At 38.9% G+C, this 22314-nt stretch overlaps 1 protein-coding gene across 1 annotated transcript in view; it reads right to left on the bottom strand.

Moving 5' to 3' along the window:
• Positions 1–5917: 5917 nt before the first annotated feature.
• LOC126278949 (G-protein coupled receptor Mth2-like) overlaps positions 5918–22314 on the bottom strand; it is a 101296-nt gene continuing 84899 nt past the window's right edge. Inside the window, exon 5 of the mRNA XM_049979226.1 lies at positions 5918–9470. Within this exon, the coding sequence (XP_049835183.1) occupies positions 9390–9470 (81 nt within the window). The 3' untranslated portion in view covers positions 5918–9389. The remainder of the gene's footprint in view (positions 9471–22314) is intronic.

Below are 22314 nucleotides of genomic sequence, written 5' to 3'. Positions count from 1 at the left end.
GTATTTCTGTCAGAGACAGCAAAGGACTTGGAAGAGCAGTTGAATGGAATGGACAGTGTCTTGAAAGGAGGGTATAAGATGAACATCAACAAAAGCAAAATGAGGATAATGGAATGTAGTCAAATTAAGTCAGGTGATGCTGAGGGAATTAGATTAGGAAATGAGAGGCTTAAAGTAGTGAAGGAGTTTTGCCATTTGGGGAGCAAAATAACTGATGATGGTCAAAGTAGATAGGATATAAAATGTAGACTGGCAATGGCAAGGAAAGAATTTCTAAAGAAGAGAAATTTGTTAACATTGAGTATAGATTTAGGTGTCAGGAAGTCGTTTCTGAAAGTATTTGTATGGAGTGTATGGAAGAGAAATGTCGATGATAAATAGTTTAGACAAGAAGAGAAAAGAAGCTTTCAAAATGTGGTGCTACAGAAGAATGCTGACAACTAGATGAGTAGATCACATAACTAATGAGGAGGTGTTGAATAGAATTGGGGAGAAGAGGCACAACTTGACTAGAAGAGGGGATCGGTTGCTAGGACCTGTTCTGAGACATCGAGGAATTACGAATTTAGTATTGGAGGGGTGCGTGGAGGGTAAAAATCGTAGAGGGAGAACAAGACATGAATACACTAAGCAGATTCAGAAGGATGTAGGCTGCAGTAGGTACTGGGAGATGATGAAGCTTGCACCAGGATAGAGTAGCATGGAGAGCTGCATCAAACCAGTCTCAGGACTGAAGACCACAACAATAACATATGTTGATACGCAGCTTACTATAGTCTTTCACTCTGTTGGTTTTCTTTGGCATGTGTTGGACAACTTAGTATAAATAAGGACTTAAATGTTGGTATTTTTAGTTTTTTTGAAACATTGCCTACTTTGTGACTCTGTAGATGAATGTGACTGCTTTTTTTTGCCAAACGAGAACTTTTTTTTCCTGGGGGAATTCCCCTGCAACAAAAGAGTGTATGTGAGATGGGTGTGAAAAAAGCATAGTATGCATTGAGCAACTGCTTATCACTAACACAATACCTACTTTTACCAAATATGTTGTTGTTGTTGTTGTCTTCAGTCCTGAGACTGGTTTGATGCAGCTCTCCATGCTACTCTATCCTGTGCAAGCTGCTTCATCTCCCAGTACCTACTGCAACCTACATCCTTCTGAATCTGCTTAGTGTACTCATCTCTCGGTCTCCCTCTACGATTTTTACCGTCCACGCTGCCCTCCAATGCTAAATTTGTGATCCCTTGATGCCTCAAAACATGTCCTACCAACCGATCCCTTCTACTAGTCAAGTTGTGCCACAAACTTCTCTTCTCCCCAATCCTATTCAATACCTCCTCATTAGTTACGTGATCTATCCACCTTATCTTCAGTATTCTTCTGTAGCACCACATTTCGAAAGCTTCTATTCTCTTCTTGTCCAAACTAGTTATCGTCCATGCTTCACTTCCATACATGGCTACACTCCAAACAAATACTTTCAGAAACGACTTCCTGATACATAAATCTATATTCGATGTTAACAAATTTCTCTTCTTCAGAAACGCTTTCCTTGCCATTGCCAGTCTACATTTTATATCCTCTCTACTTCGACCATCATCAGTTATTTTACTTCCTAAATAGCGAAACTCCTTTACTACTTTAAGTGTCTCATTTCCTAAACTAATTCCCTCAGCATCACCCTATTTAATTTGACTACATTCCATTATCATCGTTTTGCTTTTGTTAATGTTCATCTTATATCCTCCTTTCAAGACACTGTCCATTCCGTTCTACTGCTCTTCCAAGTCCTTTGCCGTCTCTGACAGAATTACAATGTCATCGGCGAACCTCAAGGTTTTTACTTCGTCTCCATGAATTTTAATACCTACTCCAAATTTTTCTTTTGTTTCCTTTACTGCTTGCTCAATATACAGATTGAATAACATCGGGGAGAGGCTACAACCCTGTCTCACTCCTTTCCCAACCACTGCTTCCCTTTCATGCCCCTCAACTCTTATTACTGCCATCTGGTTTCTGTACAAATTATAAATAGCCCCTGCCACCTTTAGAATTTGAAAAAGAGTATTCCAGTCAACATTGTCAAAAGCTTTCTCTAAGTCTAGAAACGCTAGAAACGTAGGTTTGCCTTTTCTTAATCTTTCTTCTAAGATAAGTCGTAAGGTCAGTATTGCCTCATGTGTTCCAACATTTCGACGGAATCCAAACTGATCCTCCCCGAGGTCTGCATCTACCAGTTTTTCCATTCGTCTGTAAAGAATTCGCGTTAGTATTTTGCAGCCGTGGCTTATTAAACTGATAGTTCGGTAATTTTCACATCTGTCAGCACCTGCTTTCTTTGGGATTGGAATTATTATATTCTTCTTGAAGTCTGAGGGTATTTCGCCTGTCTCATACATCTTGCTCACCAGCTGGTAGAGTTTTGTCATGACTGGCTCTCCCAAGGCCGTCAGTAGTTCTAATGGAATGTTGTCTACTCCGGGCGCCTTGTTTCGACTCAGGTCTTTCAGTGCTCTGTCAAACTCTTCACGTAGTATCGTATCTCCCATTTCGTCTTCATCTACATCCTCTTCTATTTCCATAATATTGTCCTCAAGTACATCGCCCTTGTATAAACCTTCTATATACTCCTTCCACCTTTCTGCCTTCCCTTCTTTGCTTAGAACTGGGCTGCCATCTGAGCTCTTGATATTCATACACGTGGTTCTCTTCTCTCCAAAGGTCTCTTTAATTTTCCTGTAGGCAGTATCTATCTTACCCCTAGTGAGATAAGCTTCTACATCCTTACATTTGTCCTCTAGCCATCCCTGTTTAGCCATTTTGCACTTCCTGTCGATCTCATTTTTGAGACGTTTGTATTCCTTTTTGCCTGCTTCATTTACTGCATTTTTATATTTTCTCCTTTCATCAATTAAATTCAATATTTCTTCTGTTACCCAAGGATTTCTAGCAGCCCTCGTCTTTGTACCTACTTTATCCTCTGCTGCCTTCACTACTACATCCCTCAGAGCTACCCATTCTTCTTCTACTGTATTTCTTTCCCCTATTCCTGTCAATTGTTCCCTTATGCTCTCCCTGAATCTCTGTACAACCTCTGGTTCTTTCAGTTTATCCAGGTCCCATCTCCTTAATTTCCCACATTTTTGCAGTTTCTTCAGTTTTAATCTACAGGTCATAACCAATAGATTGTGGTCAGAGTCCACATCTGCCCCTGGAAATGTCTTACAATTTAAAACCTGGTTCCTAAATCTCTGTCTTCTCTGTCTTACCATTATATAATCTATCTGATACCTTTTAGTATCTCCAGGGTTCTTCCACGTATACAACCTTCTTTCATGATTCTTAAACCAAGTGTTAGCTATGATTAAGTTGTGCTCTGTGCAAAATTCTATTAGGCGGCTTCCTCTTTCATTTCTTAGCCCCAATCCATATTCACCTACTATGTTTCCTTCTCTCCCTTTTCCTACACTCGAATTCCAGTCACCCATTACTATTAAATTTTCGTCTCCCTTCACTATCTGAATAATTTCTATTATTTCATCGTACATTTCTTCAATTTCTTCATCATCTGCAGAGCTAGTTGGCATATAAACTTGTACTATTGTAGTACGTGTGGGATTCGTATCTATCTTGGCCACAATAATGCGTTCACTATGCTGTTTGTAGTAGCTTACCCGCACTCCTATTTTCCTATTCATTATTAAACCTACTCCTGCATTACCCCTATTTGATTTTGTGTTTATAACCCTGTAGTCACCTGACCAGAAGTCTTGTTCCTCCTGCCACCGAACTTCACTAATTCCCACTATATCTAACTTTAACCTATCCATTTCCCTTTTTAAATTTTCTAACCTACCTGCCCGATTAAGGGATCTGACATTCCATGCTCCGATCCGTAGAACGCCAGTTTTCTTTCTCCTGATAACGACATCCTCCTGAGTAGTCCCCGCCCGGAGATCCGAATGGGGGACTATTTTACCTCCGGAATATTTTACCCAAGAGGATGCCATCATCATTTAATCATACAGTAAAGCTGCATGTCCTCGGGAAAAATTACGGCTGTAGTTTCCCCTTGCTTTCAGCCGTTCGCAGTACCAGCACAGCAAGGCCGTTTTGGTTAATGTTGCAAGGCCAGATCAGTCAATCATCCACACTGTTGCCCCTGCAACTACTGAAAAGGCTGCTGCCCCTCTTCAGGAACCACACGTTTGTCTGGCCTCTCAACAGATACCCCTCCGTTGTGGTTGTACCTACGGTACGGCCATCTGTATCGCTGAGGCACGCAAGCCTCCCCACCAACGGCAAGGTCCATGGTTCATGGGGGGAGGACCAAATATGATGAAAATGACTGTGGTTCAGCTAAGCCTCTTGGGATCCATCTTGATTTGAAATTAGTATGGAAAAGTTACATCATTTACATCTGTAATAATTAGCAGTTGTTACCAAATATGTAACAACTGCTAATTATTACAGATGTAAATGATGTAACTTTTCCATACTAATTTCAAATCAAGATGGATCCCAAGAGGTTTAGCTGAACCACAGTCATTTTCATCAACTTTATTACATAAGCTAGAGAGAATATTTACAGCTCTTTGTGATTAACACATGATTCATTGATTTGGAACCAATTACTGGCTGTTCTGAGATCTCTATTTTCCCACTTTAATGCTCCCCAGTCTTTACCAGCTGAAAAAAAGTGGTATCATCTGCATAAAGAGTGGATTTACACAACATAATGTGAGCCAAGTCATGTACACATTTTATGAAGAATAAACGTCAAACACAGAAGTCTGTGGCATGTCCCACATATATCCAATACACATAGCCTTATATTACTGAGCTGGCAAGTTTGTTTTTACTGACAATGAGGTAGGATCTGATCAGAGACGTTTTGAACCTCTACAACCATACGAGTAAAGTGTTTCTGGCAGACTTCCACAGCTGACACAGTCAAATGCCTTACTGAGACCAATAAGGATGGCATTTCAGATAACCTTGATGCAGGTGATGATAGTATAACTGAAACAATATTGTCAACTGCTTTGACCAGCCAGACCTGAAGCTATAGTGTAAACCTTTAGTATATTGTTCACAGAGACATGGTGGATATGAAATCATCCAAAATGTTCATATGTATATATTTTTTCAATTGCTATGCTTTAGCAAAAGGGTTTGTATGGAAGTGCAAATGTTGTTTTTTCTTTACTCAGGACAGTCTTTGTAGAAAGTTGCATTAACAGACACAAACAAAAAGAGTAGCAAATTGTTACTACTTCACAGGCCTTTCATTGTATGGAAAGGAAGAAACTTGTAGTATCAGTCCTAAAAGCATTACAGATTGCAGAAAATTTCCGCATATTTCTTTACTCTTGAGCTGAAAGGTAATGAGAAAATGAAAGTGTGCTAAATGCTGAGAAGCATTTCTTGCTTCACTAGTACTCCATATATTAAACAAGTTTTCATCCTTTAATGTTGTGATTTTTATTTATACTTCTATAGCTACCAATACATTGTTACCTAAGTTACAACTCTTGCTGATACTTGAGAATGAAGTGGAACTCAGTACTTACATGAAATGATAAATACAATGCTCTGTTCATTTTGATTTAAAATCAGAAGTTGTGAATAGAAGGGCAAAAATTTCTGTAGAAAATGAGTGTGAAGTACAAAAAACAGGCTCCAAAGCTTGTTGTAGGAAATATGAGTAGGTAACCTTGCATTATAAAATTACAGAGAGACAGAACGGCTTGCAAATACTTACCTCCACGATGTGAAATTGCAATGCTACCAATAAATACAGTTTAAAGTGAAAGCACTAATCCTATCTTTTGGAACTATTAATTTCTAGCTCTGGGAGAAAAGAGGGATAGGTTGGGAAAGAGCAACATTTGTGAAGATCAAGGGAAACAGAAATCATTGTATTATATTTGTTTATTAGCATTTCAACCATCTTTGAGCCTGATAATTTGATATTGCACAAAATATGAACAATTTAACACAGTAGCAAAATAGTCAATAACATTGCAGCATAAAAACTGACTATGAAATATGTATCAATTAAATGACATGGATATGACAAAAGGAAACTTACTGTTGAATGATACTTTCCTTTAAATTAAAGCATTATTATTTGTACTACAATGTATAAAATTATGACAGTAAATTAAAGCAGCCCTTTAGACTAACAAGGTTCTTTGAATTCTATTTTTCTCAAAATCTACTGAACATATAAAGCAGTTTATCAAAACTGATTTAAGAAAATAATCACTGATTGAAATTCAAGTGTGCATGGTATATCATCATCTACAGGAAAGGATAAAAGTGATATTTATATTGTGGAATAGTGAATTAAGCACAGCAGAGGAGTTGGCTTATAATGTTATGTTCTTGTTTAGCTAATATAATGCAAATGGCCTTGCTACAGGGTTGACACTTGATGGGGTAGTAGCGGCTCCTGTCTCAAACAGACAACTGTTTCGAGGGCAGTGTGCTGACCACAAGCCCCTCAATATCAGCATCCAGTGACGCCTGTGGGCTGAGGGTGACACAGCAGTTAGTCAATACCATTAGACCTTTGAGACATATTCAGTTGGATTCAGTTTTTTAGCTAATGTAATAGACAAATATGAGATTTATAAAATGATTACTTCTATCCCTTTCTTAGAATTGACATTCGTTGCACAGACTTTGGTGTGCTTACACCAGCTGTATAGTTACAAGCACTTAAGTGTGAAAATCAAGTTTGTTTCTTCCACAATTGATACTTGATGTTCTGATATACCTATGACTGTCTTTATATCTCCTGAAAGTTTTTGTAATTCAAACTTTAATATTATTTGACATGTATAACCTAAAATAAAATTTAATTACAATAAAGAATGATAGCAAGAACATGATGAATATAAAATCTGAATACAGAAGTGTTGTAATTAATGAATAAAATTTGGTCACTATTATAGACATTAACAAAAGAGAGGCAGCTTCAAAGCTGGAATGTAGCTAATGTGATAATTGTGTGAACTGTTACAAATGTTTCAAATGCCAATTTTACTGAACATCTTAGTGTATTTATAACAGCCACACAAGAGGACAGGTCAAAGATGAATAGTGAGCTCTTCAAATTCAAGTCCCCCTGTCACCAAACAGGGAACGAGAACTCCCATCTATTTAGCACGCCTATAGGAGATTTTCAAAGTTACTGTTAGTTTAAAAAAATGTGTTAACAGTTACTTTTGGATGCTGTTTCAGATGAATCCTGAATTTTATTCTTATATTGCAACAGTGAAACTTTTTGGAAGAGTTTTAAGGGCTGTCCAGTTGTTGGCTGTGGGTATGCAGATTTGAAAGAAAAGAGAGTTGATAAAATTTCTCAGTGCCTCGTATACAGTACCTACATGGCGATATTCATAAATAAAGGCTTCAGCTGAACAGTACAGGTGAAAGGAAATTGTGTTTGAAGAGCTTGGTACAGGGTTATGGAAGAGTGAGGTAAACAGAAGACCTCTTGGACTTTGAAATTTCTGGTGGAAAAACTTCATTGAATGCATAAAATCTATAATAAAACATGGAGAGAAAAATTCATGCAAACCAAGAAGTGGACTCTTCTTCTTCTTCTTCTTCTTCTTCTTCTTCTTGCAGGGGCACAGAAAGGGAGAAAATACTAGTCAGATACTAGATATAAAATGCTATCAAAGACCAAAATTTAATCCCCTTCCATTTGCCTTGTCTATTCTTGGACCCTAGATGACTTTCCTGATTAATTTCTGACTTACACAATAATGGGCATCCCAGGTTGAAAACAACAAAAAATGGGGAAACAAATACTATCTTATAATTTACTGATGTATGTCACATATATATAACAGCAGTGTGAGACAACTAATTTTTGAACAACTGAAAGTGTTGCGCGTGCTTTTGTGTGTGTGTGTGTGTGTGTGTGTGTGTGTGTGTGTGTGTATTTTACATGCCCTTCATCAGGCCAAAGCTAATAATAATTTTTATGAATGCTACAGGACACATGAAAAAACAAAAAGGAATTACCATGTGCCTCAAGTGCACTAGTGTGTGTAAAAATTATTAGATTTGGTCTCTTATTCATCTGCAGTATCACACCCAATGACAGGAATGTAATACCCTGAAAGTAGTTCTGGTTTAAATATCTGGGGAGGGTGGGGGGTATGGTACCCTCTGGCTATATTGCTCAGTTGCGGATGTTTATCCAGTGGGATTGTTTGCATTTGAAAATAACTGTATCCTATTAGGTATAAGCTGTTGATGGTGAAACACCTGTAAAACCAAACATTTAAAAAAAGACCTAATTTTCAGCTCCACAAAGCATAAGGAGAGTTTTCAGGGCAATATAAAAGATGGAGGTAAAACTGGAAACTTAGTTATTAAATCAGAATTGGTGAGATTTTTTTCCATTACAAACTCTGAGAATATGGAGCATTAATCATTTTCTTGTAGCATGCAGATGTCAATAATTTTATTCTTTTTTGGCTATTTTTAAATGCATCTTTTCTGTACGCTTTTGTCTTCTAGATCCAAAGGAAAAAAGTCTCTAGTGCGGAAACTCATGAATCTTTTACTGTTCATTTGCAATAGCATAAACATTTAGTGTGATAAGTGACTAAATCTTATTGCTCACAGTTAGTTCTGAACAATTTACTCCACATTCTTTCTGTCTTTCATTTGTCAAATTCTCCTACATATTACGCTATTCAAAGAAATGAAACTTTCATCACACTCACTGATACACTTATGTACATGAAGAGAACACTGATTATGAACTGTTTATCTGTATTATTAAAATACACACACAGACACCACCCCCCCCCCCCCCCCCCCCCCCCCCCACACACACACACACATTCTAGTTTAAAAGTCAGTTGCTGTTTTATCAATCTTTGTAGACAACAAAAAGCTATAATACTGAACAGACTCTCAAATGCTTTGTGATGAACATATGTGGAATGCACGGAGCGTTAGTTCGAATATCTGCCAATGTAAGTTGGAGTCACACATTTGTACACAAATATGAGGAGATAGGACTGACCATGCACAAATATTGTAATAATTTATGATTTTGTTGCTACAGATTTACATCTCCCTATTTACAGTTGCTGAATTTGCACAGCTCATGTAGCAAATTCCCATTGTCTGTCCATTGTAGGTCACTAGAACATAGAGAACTACAGTATTCTATGTGTTGTCTATGAAGAAAAATTTCAGAATAAGAATGTTAATAGCTCTTTGGTTTCACATGACTAAATCAAAACTTGAGATCAATAAGATGCACATATCCTGTCTCAGTGCAAACCATACAACTTGGCACAATGTCCACAAGAATTTGCCTACAACTCCCCATACTTTCATCTTCTGTGTTTCAGTCTGAAGTGAATGCAGGGTTTAATGCTAGGTTGAAGCTGCTGTTCTCTCCATTTTTAGGAGCCAGTTTCAATGGAATCTGTGAAATAAAGAAAAAAGTTTGCTTTAGCAGTGGCAATAAAATAGTAGTAATCATAATAATGCCTTTACCAAAAAGACACACACACACACACACACACACACACACACACACACACACACACACACACACACACAGACAGACAGAGAGAGAGAGAGAGAGAGAGAGAGAGAGAGAGAGAGAGAGAGAGCAGCACATGATGGGAGAGGCAACTGGGTGTGGGTAAGGAGGAAGCTAGGGTGGCGAGGGGAGGGATAGCAAAGTAGGGGTGGACAACAGTGAAGTGCTGCTGGGGAGCTGGAATGCACTGCACAATCCTCTATTCCACCAATGCACCCAGTCTTCTTACTTCTCCCCTTTTCCGCTATCCCCCTCCCCCTTCTCTCCCCCACACTCTGTCTAACTTCCCGACTGAACCTAGTGGCCCTACCCTCTATCCGTCTCATCCATGCACACCTGCACGCTCCCCAGCAGCACTTCACCATCCCTCATCCATACCTTACCATCCTTCCCCTTCCCTGCCGCAGCCTCCTCCTTACCCCCATCCTGTTGCCTCTCCCATCATATGCTGCTGCTTGCAGTCTGGCTTCCTGTATCAAGGAGTTGAACTGACTATTATTCAAGAATACCAACAACTGCGTATTGACTATAAAAGCATGCCACCATTTTACCAGATAGTCGAATGTTATGAATGTTAGGTACAATGTTATTAACATTCAAAAATAAATTAAAGGCACACAACAAATTCATATGTGGGAGATAGATAATTCTAATTACAAAAATAAAAGTTACATAATTTAATTTAGTTTGATTTCCTGGTTGTCTCAGGGTTGATTGTAGGCATGATTTTGGATGTACAGCTGAGTTGTTTCCACTTTAATATACTGCAGTATGAATGGTGGTAAATGTGCTGCTTCTTGTATATATTCATTTTACAACGTCCTCAGAAATGGTCTAATAAGCTTGTAAGGGTGTTGCATCATAGGTTGTGCTGAGAAATAATTTTCTAGAAAAAAATTCTACATGTTGTCCCAGTTCTGAGTTAATCAGCATAGAAGTTAGCCAGTCAGACCATTGTGCATGCAAATTCAAGTGGTGTGCCAGGTACAATTACAGCCAGTTGTTCTCACTGCATAGATGATAGTGCATGAGACTGCTTGACCTTTGGCTTAAGTGCAGTCATTACTGCCATCCAATGACCAATTTTTGTATTGCTCTCTTATTTGGTTTTAAGAAACCACACAAAGAACATATTTGGTTACACCATCTCTGGTGGGCTGCTTGAATTTGTTTGTTTAACAGTCTGAGTGGCTAACTTCAAACTCGGAAATGAAGCAACACACAGAATTTTTTCCTTGGCAATCTACCCTGCAACACCATTACAAGCTTAGACTGTTTCTGACTTTGTTGTAAATGTACAACAAATAACAAAGTCCAAGACTGTGAAGTTATAATGGACAGATAAAACAAACTGGGGCAAAATACCCTCCATTTTATGCGCCCATTTTTGATGACCAATGCACTTATAGTCTTCAGATGCTGCAAACTGTATAGTGATGCTGAGATTTACTTATAATTGGCATTAATCTGAGCCTCACTAGTAATGCAACTTGAAATAAATTTACTGAATGTGAATAACTTGGCATCAACTGTTTTAGGTACAGATGATATGTAAAAATCTATGCCAGACTGTGACTCTCAGATGGATTTTTTGCTTATGGCAACTGGTCGCCTTACCATCAGGCTATCTGTGTATACCTCCCAGACTGATCCAAACTTCAATATGTCACACTGTTGAAATCCATATACCATTGTCTCTTGGTTTCATCATTGATCTTAGTTTAACATATAGAAGTTTGGAGTGGTGTGGGAGGCATCCTTGGATAGCCAAAGTGGTTATGGTGATGGCTGACAATAAGAAGGGAATCTGGGTTTGAGTCTTGGTCTGGCACAAATTTTCATATGTTATTAACACATAGGACATCGGTCCCTGATACAGCTGGCACTAAGTTATTCACAGTCAGTGAACTTATTACAGTTTTATTTTGGTAGTCATTATCAATGTAATTAAAAAAATAATATAAATTCTGAAATCCACTAAAAGACACCCCCCCCCCCCAAAAAAAAACAAAAAAACACTCCCACTCAGCTATGGCCAGTTGCTTTTATTCTAGTGGTTAGGGATGTAGTTGTCATGGTGTGAGGAAAGCTCTACATAAGAATTATGACTTACCAAATGATTCTTCAAGTTAGGTATCATGTAAATGTAAGTTCTGCTGATGTATAATTATATGGTCAGTTCTGTGTATCCAAACTATAGTACGAATCCCTTAAAACTTACTTATTCTTGTTGTATGTAATTTTGTTTTTAATTTTTTTTTACTGAACCAGTTTGCCAGGGGTTGGAATGGCTACAAGCACACAAAAACAAAAATCACTAGGAACTGAACAATGTTAAAATCTAACAGAATGCTACCATGGTACAAATCAAATTATTCCATTTCATCAGTGTCATCATATCTCCAGAAACATTTAGGTTTCAACACTGCTGACTTTGTTGTTAGGTCACATGGAGGAGCAACGTTTCCTGCATTTCTGGAACATCTTAACTTCCTCCATCCCAGCATTTTCTTCACAATGGAAGTGGAGAAAAATCAAGAGATCCTGTTTGTTGATGTCTTGGTCTACAGAAAGGTAGATTGTTCCTTGTGTCACAGCGTGTTTCACAAACCAACTCACACTGACTTACATTTATGAGCTATGAGCTGCCATCACCCATATCAACGCAGTGGCATGTTGCGAACTCTCATTCACAGGGCCACAATTATCTCTGATGAAGGGAGCGTATCAGCAGACCTCAGCCACCTCCACTCCATATTTGTACAAAGTGGGTACTCCAGTAAACAGATCTGTAGTGCATTTAAAGCTGCATGCAATAAAGCTCCAGAAAAGCCAGAGGAAACAGAGCACTCCATGAGGATGGTTTTTCTACCCTATGTTGGCAGCTGGTCCTTTACAAAACACTCATTCAATCTATACTTGAGTATTGCTCATCAGTGTGGGATCCGTACCAGGGGATTGACAGAGGAGATAGAGAAGATCCGAAGAAGAGCTGCGTATTTTGTCACAGGGTTATTTGGTACACGTGATAGCATTACGGAGATGTTTAGCAAACTCCAGTGGCAGACTCTGCAAGAGAGGCGCTCTGCATCGCGGTGTAGCTTGCTCGCCAGGTTTTGAGAGGGTGCGTTTCTGGATGAAGTATCAAATATATTGCTTCCCCCTACTTATACCTCCTGAGGAGAAGGAGATCATGAATGTAAATTTAGAGAGATTCTAGTGCACAGGGAGGCTTTCTGGCAGTCGTTCTTCCCGTGAACCATACGCGACTAGAACAGGAAAGGGAGGTAATGACAGTAGCACATAAAGTGCCCTCCGCCACACACCGTTGAGTGGCTAGTGGAGTATAAATGTAGATGTAGATGTAGATGTAGAAGATTGGTAGATTGTTCAAAAAACATGAAATAAAATGTGTTTTCCGCACTCCAGTGTGAGTGCAAACTGTGCTGGGTTCTGTTAAAGATGACCTAGGTCTAAGGAGACCAAGGATATATCATAAATTGGTCAGGGTCAGACATGTTGCACTTTTAAGGATAGATGTGTTGAACATAGACATCATAACAGGCTGGGTCAGCCAGAAAAGTGCGCTGTGGCTGAACACTGTCTTCACATGAGACAAAGCAAGAACTATGGAGACTCAAAGATCCTTTCATCCACTTCCTCATACTGGGATTTCATCATTAAAGATACAGTTAAAATTCATTTGAGTAACAACCTGATCAATAGAGACATGGGTTTTCAACTCAGCAAGGCATGGGAACCAGCACTGGTGGCACTACGGCATCATCGGCGGCAGTCAGATGAATCTGAGTAAAGATGGAGAATCAAAGTGTACACACTTAAACTGTGTGATAACACACTGCCCGCATGCATGCTGTGCTGCTGTTTGCAGCAGTGCTTTTCCCGTGTCACAAATGAGAAGCCCGTGGCCCGCTTGTACGGCAGGAGGCACTGGAGGTCGCCATGCTCTATGATTTGTCTATGATGACATTATAGCCTTAACCCTTGGCACCTGCACACCTCTAGCGAGCCTGCCTATCTATTGGTAAGCCATTGCAGCAACACATCAGTCAGCACCTGAAGATGATGAGCAGCTGTCTCGTTGAAATATTGTGCAGCTTCCACAACATTCTCTGATGCAACACCCATAAACCAAGGAAGCAGTTACCACATCGGGAAGGTCTTAAACAGCACATCAGGATAAGTGATGGTAGCTATCCTCACAAAATGTTACATCACTGTGAGTAAGGGGTGATTCTGACTTCCGATACATGTTAGTAAAACTGGGGATCATTTCTAAAAGAAAACCAAATATGAAAATGTTAATGACAGGACTGAAGCAAACAAAAAGACTAGTATGGAAAGGGACAGATAATTTCAATGTACTGTTGTGGCTGAAAATGTTGTTTTATGTCAGAACTGACTTATCATACAGAATCTAGTTCATGGCAAACAAAAAGAGTTTGCAATTGAAATAATCTGTTTGGAATGGATAGACTGGATGAAATTAATCTCAGATTTGTGAAAAATGCAGTGAGTTCAATAAAATTGTATCACAATGCATAAACTCTGACTGGTTGGAGCCTGGTGATCAAGTGTGCTGAATTCTTTTCATCTGCATTCCAAAAGTGAAGGTGAATCACGAAATAAACATTCTACTCTCGTAAGTTTAGGTCATATACTTAAATATCTGATGCAAACATATACATAAACTACCAGAATTTTCCTATCAGTCCTTGCAAGAAAATGGTTTTAATATTAGAAAGGGAATGCTATCATGAAATTTTGTAACCTTTATTTATTTAATCACTGAGACTCAGTTTCTTTAGTCATTGTCAGTTAACTGAATGTCCAATTACCGTTATAATGTGTAATTTGCACCAAAGTGACAAATACAGAGACAATAGACACATAACATGATAAGACAGAGTGATTAAATTGTAAAGAATGTTACTACGTTTAAAAATTAACACTACAGTTGAATTTGCTAGTGTCTCAGGAGCTAAAGAAGGAAAGTGTGTTTGGTCATGTATAACTAAGCTGCATTCTATGTTATGTTTTTATTGATTTCAACTGTTTCCTTTCTTTAACAGCATAGATGTTAAAATGTACTTTGCATAGATACTACCTGTTAAGTATGTTGCACAAAATTTGAATTTGTCTTTCCTAGTTTCCATCTCCTCTGATGTTTTCTCTCTGTAACAGCCACAACTATCCCTGACTTGCCAACATATGATCTTCCAATTGTGCCCCAAGTGACCTTAATACACACCAACCCAAGACAAATGTTTGACATAGCAGAGGTGCTGAGTTGCACATACGCACAACAAAAAGATTGTCACACTATAAGCTTTTGGCCAACAAGACCTTTGCTGTATATATTACAAAATTGAAAGACTTACCTTGGGGGGAAAGGAGGACAGGTATACACTCACATACACACACAAACACAAACACAGGCAGCCATTTGTAAAGGCAAAGAGTTTGGGCAGAGGTGGAAGTACGAAGGCAAAGATGTTGTTGAATGACAGGTGAGGTATGAGCGCCAGCAACTTGAAATTAGCAGAGGTTGAGGCTTGGCGGGTAACGAAGAGAGGATTTACTGAAGGGCAAGTTCCCACCTACGGAGTTCTGACAGGTTGGTGTTAGTGGGTAGTATCCAGATAACCCGGATGGTGTAACACTGTGTCAAGATGTACTGGCCGTGCACCAATGCATGTTTAGCCACAGGGTGATCCTCATTACCAACAAACACTGTCTGCCTGTGTCCATTCATGCAAATGGACAGTTTGTTGCTGGTCATTCGCACATAGGAAGCTTCACAGTGTAGGCTGGTCAGTTGGTAAATCATGTGGGTGCTTTCACACGTGGCTCTGCCTTTGATTGTGTACAACTTCGGGGTTACAGGACTGGAATAGGTGGTGGTGGGATGGTGCATGGGACAGGTTTTACAATGGGGGCAGTTACAAGGGTAGGAGCCAGAGGGTAGGGGAGGTGGTTTGGGGATTTCATAGGGATGAACTAAGAGGTTACGAAGGTTAGGTGGATGGCAGAAAGACACTCTTGGTAGAGTGGGGAGGATTTCATGAAGGATGGATCTCATTTCAGGGCAGGATTTTAGGAAGTCGTATCCCTGCTGGAGAGCCACATTAAGAGTCTGATCCAGTCTCGGAAGGTATCCTGTCACAAGTGGGGCACTTTTGGGGTTCTTCTGTGGGAGGTTCTGGGTTTGAAGGGATGAGGAAGTGGCTCTGGTTATTTGCTTATGTACCAGGTTGCAACAAACAGGGGGAAAAAAGGACAGGTGTACGCACACACACACACACACACACACACACACACACACACATATCCATCCGCACATGGATGGATATGTGTGTGTGTGTGTGTGCGCGAGTGTACACCTGTCCTTTTTTCCCCCTAAGGGAAGTCTTTCTGCTCCCGGGATTGGAATGACTCTTTACCCTCTCCCTTAAAACCCTTATCCTTTCGTCTTTCCCTCTCCCTCCCTCTTTCCTGAAGAAGCAACCGCTGGTTGCGAAAGCTAGAAATTCTGTGTGTGTGTTTGTGTGTTTTATTTATTGTGCCTATCTACCGGCGCTTTCCCGCTTGGTAAGTCTTGGAATCTTTGCTTGTTTTAGCTGTATCACACCCCCCACTACCAACACTGTAATTTTCCCAATTAACTGGCGGTTGATTTTAGTCTCCACCATTGATTACAGTACGACTAGGGAACTTTTGGGGAAATTATGTATAAATTAACACACTAATACTTGGGCGCACTTACTGTGAGCACTTAGTTTTTTTTCAACAGTTCCATTTTGGACTGTGTGCAGAAAACATGCTAAGACCTGTATGTTATAAAAATTATGAAACTGTGTAAAATACAAGTTGTACACCTTTGCTTCTGCCCTTTATTCCCCAACATTTGAGGCTTTAATGAAACAAATTGGTTACCCATGTATCATTCAAAGTATTTGCCCTCACTGGCCACTATTTTCTCCCATCTTTTGAGCAGTGTATGAATCCCGCGTCGGAAAAATTGTTCATCTTTTGAAGCGATTCATGAATCAATCCAATTTGTAACTTCTTCATGAGATCGGAAGTGTTGGTGAGCCAGGCCATGTGCCATTGATCTAAATTGATCTAAGCAGGTGATACTCAGAGGGAGTAATGTCTGGAGAATATGGTGGGTGGTGTAGAACTTCCCATTTTGACCTCTTTTACAACGTGGGGTCAAGCATTGTTGTGCTGCAAAATCACTTTATCGTGCCTCTCGCTGTATTGCGGCCATTTCTCTTTTAATGCGCTGCTAAAATGCATTAATCATGTTCGATAATGAGCACATGTGATTATTTCACTTGGTTTCGACACCTCATAGTACAGGATGCCGAACTTGTCCCAACAAATGCAGAGCACGATCTTGGACCCATGACTATTCGGTTTGGCCATCGTCATGGAAGCATGGCCGTGACAACCCCCTGATTGTTTGCATTTAGGGTTATCATAATGAACCCATTTTTCATTCCCAGCCACAATGTGATGCAGAAATCCCTTCAGTTTTTGTCTCTGAAACAACTGTTCACAAATACACAAATGCCATTCAACGTCTCTTGGTTTCAGCTCACATGGGACCCAAGTTCCTTCTTTCTGAATCATGCCCATAGCCTTGAGACATTTTGAAATGGCTTGCTGTGTCAATCCCACTAATTGTGCCAATGCTTCTTGAGTTTGACATGAGTCTTTACTCAGCAATGTCTCCAATTCTGTATCTTCGAAAACTTTCTCTCTTCCACCACTATGCCAGTCTATGACATTAAAATCACTATTCTTGAAGTTTTGAAACCACTCACGACATGTTCTTTCACTAATAGCGTCCTTACCATACATACCTGAGAGCATTCAATGAGACTTAGCTGCTTTTTTCTTCATATTTAAACAAAACAGTAACATCTCCCACAAATGACGAGAACTAGGTTTGTAAACTGACTTTATGATGCAGACACAAACTGACTGAGGTTATGTTGACAACAACAACAATGTTGACTGAGGTCCATGCTAACTGCCCAATGTCTGCGATCTGTTTCTTTCAACCACTATTTACCATTGTCGGCGGAAACAAAGTTGTACACTTTGTAGGTAATGTCAGCAATGTTTGAATGCTGTAGAAAAGAATAAAATTTGAGGATTATTTCAGCAGGAAATCTGAAGCATTTAATATACAGCATGTTATCACATACAAAAAAACCAATAAACATCTTGCAGCAAGGAATCATTCCCTAGACAACTGAAATACCAAAAACAACTACTGATGAAGGATGAACCAAAAGTTTTTGTTAAGCAGAAATCTTTTTCATTTATCTCCACATGAAAATTTGTTAATAATTCTAATGGCCTTTGTATTCAAGGTATATTTGATTTGGATAGACTGTGTAACAATGTAAATTAGATTATCAATCAGCAATGAACAAACAGCATTTAGCAGATTAGAACCTGACCGTTTTTATCATGTCCATATTGAAACTGTTATAATTGACCATGAGGTGTTTGTAACAACAATGTTTACTGGAATAAAAAGGGAATCTGGAAAATGTATATAGCTTTATATGTTCAGTGAACTACATCTAAAATATGAATTTGAAACCTTTAGCTGTGGACAGAAGCATGCAGAAGAACTATGACTCAAGCTTGAAGTAATAATTAACTGTTCACTGGATAGATATATAGGTACAACAGTTCATGATGGGAGACTCCATGTAAAACAAAGTAAGCTGAGATCTTCCATGTGCTCTTATTGCAGCAATACTAATAATAATTAATGTCTTTCACTTTAAAATTAGTTATGTACATTGAACTGATGTATCATACACATGAATATATAAAAACTTCACTCAGACTTCAGCTCACTTAGCCTATATGTGTTATTTAGACTTTTCTTTTCAATGCAGCAATTCTGTTTGTGTAACTAGTTTTGCTTAAATTCATGTTAATTACAAGTTTTTATGCAACTGAAAACTTTACTACTACACAAGATAGGAAACTTTGAGCTAATCTACATCAGTCAAGTTGGATATATAGATACAGTCATTAGAATAGCAACATCCAGACTTTATAGAAATGTACGTTGACTACCCTGAAATTAATAAGCTGAAGAAATAATTGTAATCAAAGTCTGAATTCACCCGAAATTAATTTTGCTATTTGTACCATTATGCCTGTTGGATTCCAGATTTTAATGTATCACTTTACTCTTGTTGCCCTATTTTTTATGAACTGAATAATGAAGCTATTAAGAATTTGCATAAATTTTCTTGAATAATTATAAATCTAAAGATGGCACTTGTGTTCATAAATGTTATTCCGAACACAGCTGTATGATCTTTTGTTTATTCCTAAACTCTCTTACATTTTTTAATCTGTCTACATTGTTAAATACAAATGTAGGCTTCCATGGCCATTGTCACAGTCAAAGAAAAAAAAGAAAAACACTTTGAAGGAGGTCACCTACAAGTGACCAAAACATCAGTAATTTTACATATTGACAATGAGTTCACAAACTCAGAAAATTTTTATTGACGGTCTATATAATTTTTATTGGTCAGTATCAACTATAAACAATTCTATGCAATATCATCAACTGTTATGAAACTTGCTGTGTGTACTAACTGTGTAATTTGATACCAGCTTGAGTATGTTCATGTCCAACTTCAATTAAAAAAGTGCACTGTATCTTCCGGTATCATGCTGTTCTGTAAGGTTGTGAAACTGACTGCCTGTGAACAACCATTTCATGTGGGACCTGTCATCATATTGTTTATAGTGATAATAAATGTTTGTGGTGAACATCACTGGAAGCTTTTCCATTACATCAGTTTTACAGGTCTCAAACAAACATTCTACAATGAGACCCGGAGAACAGAAGTAAAGTTTGCAGGCAGCCCATCTAATTCATCATCAATGTAAAATGATTTCCAGAAAGTAGTGACTGCTGCATCACAGGTGTAAAACAAAATATACAGCTATGCATAGACACACTCCACATGTTTTGTTCATGTACCATCCAGGATCTTGTTCATCACAGTTGACAGTATCTCCCTGATCATCATCATCCCCAATGGCCATGACCTTGCCACCATTTAACACCACCTTTCTCAGTATCCTAATTATTTCAAACATACACTCTCCCTCCTGCTCACCATGACCTACTACATCCTCATATACAATTACTTCTCCTTTCAAGGTATCAACTACAAACAAACCTGTAGTAAGGCCATGTGCACTTGTGTGGCACCATCCTATACTTGTGCATCATGCAAAGGAAAATTTCCTAGCTACCCATCATCCCAAATCCATCATCTGGTTCAAATTCATCAATGTCATCTTCATGACCAGAACAGAGGGTGAGAAACATTCTCCCTATCAATCCCCATACTTCTCCCATAGTGGTATTCCACCCACCACCCAATCTACACAGATTCCTTTTCTGTCCCTATTCCATCACTGCTCCCAGGTCCTTGCCCCATTGTGCACATCCCTATAGAAAACCCAAATGCAGGATCTGTCCCGTACATCATCCCACTACCCTCTACTCCAGTCCTTTAAAAGGAATATCCTATGCCATAAAATGCAGCGTCACCTGTGAAAGTGACCATGTAGTCTACCAGCTTAACTGCAACCACTGTGTAGCATTCTATGTGAGTGTGACCACTGTCTGACCACACTAACAGTCACCACTAAAGTGTTGTCAAGAGACAGCTGGACCATGCAACTGCTGAGCTTGCTACACAGCACTTTAAGTTTGACTGAAATGGCTGCTTCACAGCCCATGTCATTTGCATTCTTCCCATTAGCAACAGCTTTTCTGAACTACACAGGAGTGTAGTTCTCCTTGCAATGTATACTTCACTTCTGTATCCCAATTCCAACACTTCTGCTTGTCCTCCACCAGCCTTTCTCCCCTTCTGTACTCCCACTCCAAACTTAAACATAACTTCTATCCAGTCAACTCACCTGCATAGTCCTTTACCTTTCTCTGCTTCTTTTTCCTCCCCCGGAAAAGCTTTCCTGAAGCTAAACTAGCAACCCACCATCATGTCCCTGCCATATTTTGGCACATTTCTACAGGTAGCACACCACCATCATCCCCACCACAGTGTCCAAGCACTCATGGATAGCGCAGGAACTGAAACTCAGGATACCAAAGTTAAATAAGTAACAGTGAACTTCATTTTCACATGTTCCTTTATTAAATACAGACCAGATGTTCTACCCCTCTTTACTTCTTGCACCACTGCAAAGATAAGTGATATGAATATTAGTGTCAGTGACTTTGATAAACAGCTAAACCTGCACAAATTAAACAAAGCGCCAAGGCCTAATAGAATCTCTGTCAATATCTATGCAGAATTTGCAACTGAGTTAATGCCATTTTAACAATTAGCTCCCATTTTAACTTAATATACTGCAGATCCTTGAACTAAAACTAAGCCCACTGATCCAGAGGCAGCACAGTTCGCACCTGCCTACAAGAAGGATAGAAGAAGTCATCTATTAAATTACTATCCAATCTCATTGATGTCCATCTTGTGGAGACTCCTAGGACATATTCTGAGCTTAGACCTAATGAGGTAGTACACACAAAATAACCACAGATAAAGGCATTCAGGTGGATGCAGTAAATCATGGCTTCCAGACAGCATTTGACTTGTACCATACCTACAATTATTAAGAAAAATAGTATTATATTTGGGTATAAAACACTATTTTATCTTTATTGAGGATTATTTGGTAGAGAGGCTGCAGCTTTTTATCTTGAATTGAGAACTGACAGCACTATCAGAGGTACTACCAAGTGTGCCCCTGGAAAGGGCAATAGGACCCTTTCTGTTCATGTTATATATTAATGACCTTGCAGACAACATTAATAGTAAGCTCAGGCTTTTCGTAGGGGATGCAAGTATCTGTAATGATGCACAAGTTGAAAAATCTGGTCAAACAGCCAGTCAGATTTGTATAATAATTATATTTTAAAATAGCATAACAGTTTGTAACCTATTTTAAACATTTAGGAATTTTAAAAATGTTCTCTTTTAAAACACCGAAAAGAAGTATCCCAACTGGAACTGATAAACTTTTACAAATATGTAAGTGTGGCAGTCAGTTAGCTTATGGAATGGGATGATCTTGTGGGCTCAGTCACAGGTAAGGCAGGTCACAGAATTTGAATTTTCCCAGTATCCTGTCAACAGATCTGTCAGTCCTCAAAGAAAATTGCTTACAAAACACTCATGCAACCTTTCCTAGAATACAGTTTAAGTGTTTGTGGTCCTTACTAGATGGACTCTGAGGGGATATTAAATATACACAAGAGCAGCACACAAGGTCACAGGTTTGTTTTATCCATGGGAGGGCATCACAGACGTGTTTAAAAACTAGAATTGATAGACTCTTGAAGATATATGCCATTTATCTCCCTAAAACCTGCTTTCAAACTTTCAAGACTCAGTATTAACTGAGGAATCTAGAAGAACAGAACTCCCTAAGCACCTTTCCCACAGGGACCATGACAACAACATTCAACAAATTAAAATGTGCACAAGACCATGTAATTAACCATTCTTCCTACACTGCATATGTGAACAGAACACAAAGATACAATAATACACAGTACTGGTGTGATTCAGATGGAATAATATGTCACAGAGCCACGTCAAGACACTTTGAT

Source organism: Schistocerca gregaria, chromosome 6, assembly GCF_023897955.1.
Source record: "Schistocerca gregaria isolate iqSchGreg1 chromosome 6, iqSchGreg1.2, whole genome shotgun sequence".
Lineage (NCBI taxonomy): Eukaryota > Metazoa > Arthropoda > Insecta > Orthoptera > Acrididae > Schistocerca > Schistocerca gregaria.
This window is presented reverse-complemented; position numbering and strand designations above follow the sequence as displayed.